The sequence below is a fragment of the Chiroxiphia lanceolata genome, chromosome 9 (genome assembly GCF_009829145.1).
Source record: "Chiroxiphia lanceolata isolate bChiLan1 chromosome 9, bChiLan1.pri, whole genome shotgun sequence".
Lineage (NCBI taxonomy): Eukaryota > Metazoa > Chordata > Aves > Passeriformes > Pipridae > Chiroxiphia > Chiroxiphia lanceolata.
In genome coordinates, this window is record NC_045645.1 from 12063742 (window position 1) to 12071454 (window position 7713).

The window sequence follows — 7713 nt, forward strand, 5'->3', positions numbered from 1 at the left end:
GATTAAGGATGAAGTAGCTGAAGACTGTAAACCTTATTTAAAAAAAAATGATGTTGCTAATGTCCTCAATGCTCCACACAAACAAAATAAACCAATACAGAACACTGGAAGAGCAAAAGAGTTTTAAAATATAAAGTAAAAGTTCAAACAAAATTCTTCCCCAGAAAGACAAAATTAATAAATAATTGCTGTATTTAAGGAAATATTTTCACAAGCATTTTTAAGCAGTTTTAGATACTTATATTCCATCATGTCCAAACTCAGGTTTCCTACCAAAAAAATCAGCAAAACCTGCTATTTTAAATACTAAAGATCTAACCCTGACTTTAACTTGAGATATTTTGTACAGTCAGAGCAGTACAAAAACAGGGAGCAAAAGGAGGGAATATTCATGCTGACAGTATCAGATCCACAAGATCTGCAGGAATATGCAGCCTCTGTATCTTCTTATCTTACCTACTTCCAGATTTTCCAAGGTGACTAGTAAGGCTGCAGTGCTTAATTTCTGATTGTCAGGAGAGAGACACCTTAACAGGCTCCAGTGCTAGAAACATGCTGAGCATCAAACTCCTGAAAACCAGGCTCCTTTCTGGTGTCTCAACTTGGACATCAGAATTACCAATCACTCTCGGAAACTTTATATTAAATATTGCTCCTGTGTACATCACTACAGATTTGGGTGCCAGAATGTTTTATTTGGAAGACACATGGTATATTAGTGGCATTAAAATAAAGCATAAAAATGGACTTTTTTATTTCTACATAAATATGATAAAATTGGAAGTGTCAAACTTTCAGCGATGTAATTCTCTATAAAACTTAAATAAAATACCTATTTGGCCTGCAATGACAGGAGGTCTTACTACCAGAAGGATCAGTTTGTCAAGCAGGAGATGAAGAAATCGCACTACCGGCTCCAGTTGAGAGGAATTTAAAGCTGAAATGCTGCTCTTCAGTTCATTTTCCAAGTTGTTTTCCATAATTCTCATGTCTCCTATTCGCACAGGGAACATGTGCTCATCCAGAGCATGGACAAGTGCAAAGAACTTGTCAAGATAAGGGTCCTACAACAAGCAAGAAGCCAATAATCAGCAAGAAGCTCCAAAACTAGTTCCAGTTTCTATGGATTTGTACCTCATGGATGTATTCTCACTCTCATTTTTCTATCTGGCCATTAAATCTCGCAAAATTAGCAGAAACTCAACATCTCTGAGGGATTTGCCCACATATCTAACTTAATTTAATTCTAATTCTAGTTCAGAAGTTATCAGGGCAAACTAGAGTACCCACAGACTGTATATCCTTATAAAAACAGACAAAAAATGCACTAAAATCACATTACTACGTACAGCACAAATAAGACACAAAAAACCCATCCAAATGACAAACTGGGAATTAATTAAAAAAAAGTTTAAATTATTAGACAAAGTGATTGTCATCTTTCTTTTTGGATCAAAGACAGATGGAAAATACAGGGAGAAACAAGAGGCAGAGGGGAAAAGGAAAAACAAGAAAACATATGTCTGGGCTGTATGTTAGAGTTGTTTTATTAAACACAACAGCTAGGCCTGAAAACACTGTTGGCCATTCACCCTTTGTGAATTATGGCCAAACTCCTCATATTTTTAAGCAGAACTTCTCAAATATACTCACAGCCGAATGTGGAAAAACAGGTCTGCTGGCTCAGAACTGAAAATGAGATTGTAATTTCACTACAAGTGATTATTACACCCTCCACAGCATCAACTTTGACAGTGTTTCAACTGTCAAAAAACTATCAAACTCTTCTATGACAATGACTGCTCTTAAAATCTACCTGAGTGTGAAGGGATGACACAGCAACAACTTCTACGTTGAAAACCCCTTTGTGGTTATCCACCCACTTCATCCCAGGGAGTGGAACCTGCAGGTTGATAAAAGAATAAGTGAGGACTCGACAGAAAGCAGAACTAAGGCTTTTCTATTTGAAATTGCCATTTCTTCCCTTTTTTTTTTTCCAGATCACACATGTGCCCACACACAAGCACACACAGCTGCCTAAACAGTATTTAATAAATAAATAACCCAAGAGTTGAAAATACATATGCACACACATAAATATGTACACATACATCCTCTCACTTTTTAACCCCTGTATTCTGCTGCTTTTCAGCAGGAACATGAACTCACCTCTGGAGAAAGGACTGAATAAGCCTGTGGTGGTTTTTCCAGTGAAACAGGGAGGCAGAACTGACCCGTCTTTAACCGCCCATTTTGAAGCATCGGTATCCACTGTAATGAGAGGGAATTAACAAAACCAACACATTTCTTAAGGTTTTCTGGAACTTTGCAGGCTTCACTGCCAAACACTCAAATTCTACAGTGGGATATGAGTTGACAGTGATATTAAAAAAACTGCCCACGAATGCATTTGAATATAACCTGTGCTGAAAAACAAGGATTGAAAGACACTTACAGTGTATCCGACTGGAGTCTCCAGGGGTGTGTTTTGTTTTTGTTGACAACTGACATGGTAGAAAGTAAAAAGCAGGTGGTGGTGATCTGTCAGAGTGGCTGGAAGCTTGATCTTGATTTCCTCGTGAAAATCAGGTGATCTGTACAGAGAGCAGAGCCTCATCTGAGTCATCCATACAAACAGAGTGGTTTACTACCTTATGCTTGGGACCGAATCCCTTGAGTTAAAGAATCTGGAGGGAAGGGAGTATATGGACTATCCCAAGGGATTAGAACTTCACTTTCTAGTCACCAAGGGCTGGAAAAACTTCTAGTACACAACAAATAGGCAGCAGCCCCCTCCTCACATAGGCACCCTGAACCACACTGCTCAATAAACTCCGCTCTCAAGGGCGAGACTGCCACAGCCCCAACCTGCAGGACAGGAGTCTCTTCTTGGTGGTACACCTCTCCCTGGCACAGCTACAAAACCCATTAACACGTTCCTGCTGGATTCAGGAGTCCTCACTCCAATTGCAATGGAATTATTTTCAAGACCAAGTAGTTTCTATTTGTAACTGAAGTTTAAAAGGCTCCAGCAAAACAACAAGCACATGCTAACATAAGTTTATAACATAAATCTTCCTGACTACTAACCAGGAGTTGTACTCAGACCATCTGCTGAGCTGGGCTACGTGCTCAGGATCACACAATGCTGGTTTGTACACAAAGACTTTGGCTCCCAGTAGTCACAAAATTCTCAGAACAGCATCAACTGACACTGTAGTCATTGTGAGTGCTGTCCAGGCACTCATTGATAAATTATGAACACTGAGAGTCACTGGTGAGTTACTTCACTTCCACACTGGTAAAGCTTCCCTTGGGTGGAGTCACACTTTCCACATGGGGCCATGCCATTTCCCAAGCTGTCATGTGTTTTTACCTGTTGTGATACACTACTGCTGTGTATGCTTCTTTGGAAAATTCAGGACAGCTGGATTTGCCAAAGATGACCTGCAAAAAGAGAAAAAACACAGAAATCTCCCTATAAAACTGTGCCAAGAATGTGTTCCATAGTCCTGCAGAGACATTTATAGCTCCATTTACCAGTGTGTGCATCTGTACAGCTACATCTGCTTGTTTCCTGCCCCTTCACTTATAGGCAATGTTTTACTTAGTCACGGACGAGTCACAGTTTTAATAACCCCAGTGACACTTGCACACAGATATGGCTGAAGAACTGACGAATGCAACCACCTCCCACAGACCCTCACTGAGTGTGGATCACTTCTGGCCCTGGCCACAAGTCTGTCACCTTTAATTTTCTTGGCATGGATGCAAAGATGCTGTTCCAAACACAAGGGGTGTCCACTGCAAACACAGAATCCTAAAATCACAGAATGCTTTTGGTTGGAATGGACCTTAAAGCTCATCCAGTTCCACCTCCTGCCATGGGAAGGGACACCTTCCACTAGACTAGCTTGCTCCAAGCCCTGTCCCACCTGGCCTTGGACACTTCCAGGGATGGGGCAGCCACAGTTTCTCTGGGCAATCTGTGCCAGGGCCTCACCACCCTCACAGTAAAGAATCTCAGGTTAAAATTCCAGCTACTTTGCAAACTCTCTACAAATGTACTCTTTGCTCTGGAGTATTGTAATTTTATACTCCTCCAAACTTGTAATTTTGAAATGTATTTCAGTGAGGTTTTCTTTAACACAGGGGTTTTATGACTTCAGCGTGTACTCTGCCTTCTACATAGAGCACAATGTACTTCCCTCACCGGCATGGCATTGCTTGGGTCCTCTCCATACATGAACTGGACTTTTACAGTGATATTCCTGGCAGATCCTTGGCGGTTGGCAAAGTTAAGGCTCTGTGGATAGACATAAAGTAGATTCCTGCAAGACACAAAGGCATCAAGTGATGAGAGGGTTCAGACATTTATTAATGCTGTTATTTAAACCCCTGTGGAAATACTCAGAGAGTCAAAATGAAGGTTTTGACCCCTTATTTCAGACATCAAAAGACATAATTTTAAACTCTCATCCTATTTTGAAATAGTTCCTGTTTAGAAAGGCACTTGAAAAATACATAAAAATTTCCCAGTGATTCTACAATATCAGAAGTTCAGGTGGAAATAAAACATGATTGTTCATATATAAAACTACTGAGAGGTATTTATTTGCTCAATACAAAGCAGCTGGTTTCTCTTACATATCCCCCTCCTTGTGGTCTGTCCTTTTTTTCTTTTTTTTTTAAATCTCTTGACATCATGATGACTCCAGGTTACATTTCTCCTCTGAAAATGGATTAAACTAAATAGGTATCTGTAGCTTCAGGTAATGACAACACTCCCAGGTATCTAAAGAACTGCTTCAGAGACCAAAGTAATAAAGTGCTCATCACATCCACAGGGAACGTGGCAGGATGTAATGGGAGGAAATTGCAGCACAGGAGATTTAGGATAGACACGAGGGAAAATGTTCTGGCTCTAAGGAGAGTTAAGCGGTAGAACAAATTGCCTAGGAGGGTGTGAAACCTCCATTTTCTGGTAGTTTCTGAGGAGAGGTGAGGCAGACACCCCTCCAGATGGGTTTATAGACAAGCCCCCTTCACTGGGCAGGGGACACACTTTGGAAACCCCTTTCAGCTCTGTTTCTTCAAGTCTGTGATTACTTGAACAGTGATGAGATGCAAAATTCTGCAGTATTTTCCATCCTCTGAGACCTACTGAGTCTTTGACAAGAAGGTGAAAGTTGGATTCACACTTCATTAGCAAAACTGTCCACTGTAAGTCCCCACCTGCCTTATAAGCATATAATTTAGACCTGGAGAAAGTCCCTTGCATATTCTTTTAAAGTAAAAAAGACAACAGCCCCAAAACTTTTCCACTCAACACTCAGTTATTCAAAGGAAATGTAAGTTCTTTAGCCCCCAAACAAGCAAAAATATATGCATTATTATACACCTCTAAAAGAGCCTGGAAATCCCTAATCCATCTCCCACATAGCCCTGCTCACCCCACCAGCATCATTCCCCCTTGGACATCCTGGCTCCTATAGCTCCAACCACAGGATCCAAGAGGGATGCTCACACTGCCTACTCATGTGCTGCCTTTATCTGCCAGGGATAAACAACTGGCACGTTGCATTTTACCCAAACACTGAAGAACCAGGTCTTTAATACCCCTGGTTTGTAGGGTAAAAGGAAAAGGAGGTCCCTTTCCCTGCTGTCCCCCTCTGGGAACTATTCCGTGGATCTGAACACAATTTTTAAGTAGTTTCCAACTGTTGCTTGTCCCAGAGAGACAGAAAACAACAGATGGGTACAGAAAAGCGAAGTGAGCAGCACAGCAGGACAACATTTAAGGTACAATAAAGCAGCTGCTGTGGAGTGCTGGCAACAGGAGGCTGAAAACAAAGATACTCTTTTTTGGATTCTCAGGAGTGTGGTAACTCAGTGAAGGTACCTGGTCCCTTTTTAGATGCCATGGGTATCCAAAATGCATGCACTGGGCTAGAGGTGGGACCCTCCTGGAGGAGCAGCTGGAAAGAGGGGCTGCCCTAAGCTGTCTGAAATGGCATCAGATGTCAATTTTTTGGCCAATGAATCCCACCCAAGGACTTGGTTCTGACAGCAACTCCATTTGCTCCCCAATAGCCATGGACAGACCCATCTATACAGACATGGGCTAACGCTGGTCCTATGGAATTCCCTAAGAGCAGTCCAGCTGTACAGCTCCAGACAGATATACAGGGCAGGGCTATGAACCTCTGCTTCACCCCTCCAGGTAGAGGAATATGCTTAGTTGGCATGTGGGAATTCCTTCCCTCTCAAGTCCTTCATGGTGAATTAAGTTTTTGAATCCCATCCCCACTGGTCACTTTGCCTAATCAACGCTCTAGTACTATTTCAGAGGGGGCCTGTGCCATTTTTGTGACTCTCCTAAATTACTTTGTTCTGGCATGAATACATTTGCTCCTTGATGTTCTTTTTAAAATGAAAATGGGTATGAAAATTTACTCTAAAATGTACCTTGCTCATAAAACTTTTATTAAGTATTATTAGCACTTAAGAGAAGGATTTAAGGTATTTGTGAAGCCAGGCTACAGGATCCCTATATTAAAGGCAGTCTTATGCTTGGACTGATTTATGCTGAGCCTAAGCCAAGCTTGCAGTTCTTCTGTCAGGGCTTGGTTGCTGGGAGGGAAGGAGACAATTCAGTGGGAGTGGGATCCATTCCCCCTTGTCCTGTCCCTGCAGGCCCTTGTCCAAAGTCCCTCTCCAGCTCTCTTGGAGCCCCTTTAGGCACTGGAAGGTGCTCTAAGGTCTCCCTGGAGCCTTCTCTTCTCCAGCCTGAACATCTCCAGCTCTCCCAGCCTATCGTCTACTCTACACAGGCAAAAGTCACAGATTTTCCTGTCTAAGCACAGTTACAGGAGCCATGGAAAGGGACTGAGGACTGAAACACTGACAGGAACGTTAGAAATGTCTTGATTTCTACCAATAAAAGCTTCAGTGAGGAGCTTTAAACCCAAGGACTTGTGTCTGGAGCCTTTATTAAAATGCTATGCAAAATATATGCAAAGCTTACCCTATTATCTCAAACAGATCTCAAAGTACTTCTACTTCCATAAAATGAATTGCTACAGTGCAAAGGCTTCCCAAGCCACGGAAATAATGGCACCAGGCACTCCTCTAAATATTTATGTAATGTGATTGCAGCCATCTTGCAAAATCCATCATAAAGGTATTAAAACATTAAGAGCTGATCCTAACTCTTTAGAGGGAATTCCTAACTATCATGAAAATTTCCCTTTTCAGTAAAACCCAGAGACCTTTTGCTTTGCTTTATTCCTACTATAAAAATCATTTAAAGCCCATTTAATCAGGGTCACCCAGGTGCACGAAGGATCTCCAGGATCATGTTTGTTATATACATCTTTCCCTGACTGAGCTAACAGCCTTCAGAGGCAGGATTATCCCTTAGGGTTTCCACAGCTCCTGACTCTTATGGTTTAATCATGCCAGAAGCTTTTCCCCTCTCTGCTTTCCTATGTCCTGGTTTCCTTATGGACTCTGTGACTGTTGTGACATCTAAAGGTGATGTTTTGTAGTGAGCTTTTCACTGCCTGACTTCATTGGCCCTGGCATTAATATGGAAAAGTGCTTGGCAGCTAATTGTAATTTTTAATATTTGACATCAGAGCATTTTGACTATCTTTCCCCTCTGGAAAACAAACCTTTCTAAAGGGTAGTGTCACATCCGAGCAGCACAAG

The 7713-nt window shown here is 41.6% G+C and overlaps 1 protein-coding gene across 14 annotated transcripts in view; it reads right to left on the reverse strand.

Moving 5' to 3' along the window:
- The window catches only part of DOCK7 (dedicator of cytokinesis 7), a 96022-nt gene that overhangs the window by 38279 nt on the left and 50030 nt on the right, over positions 1-7713 (reverse strand). For all 14 annotated transcript variants that reach the window (XM_032696896.1, XM_032696895.1, XM_032696892.1 and 11 more), the window contains exons 15-20: positions 4214-4331; positions 3377-3447; positions 2456-2594; positions 2170-2271; positions 1817-1903; positions 833-1064 (exon numbers count right to left, since the gene is read on the reverse strand). In XM_032696896.1, coding sequence (XP_032552787.1) covers positions 833-1064; positions 1817-1903; positions 2170-2271; positions 2456-2594; positions 3377-3447; positions 4214-4331 — 749 coding nt within the window. The remainder of the gene's footprint in view (positions 1-832; positions 1065-1816; positions 1904-2169; positions 2272-2455; positions 2595-3376; positions 3448-4213; positions 4332-7713) is intronic.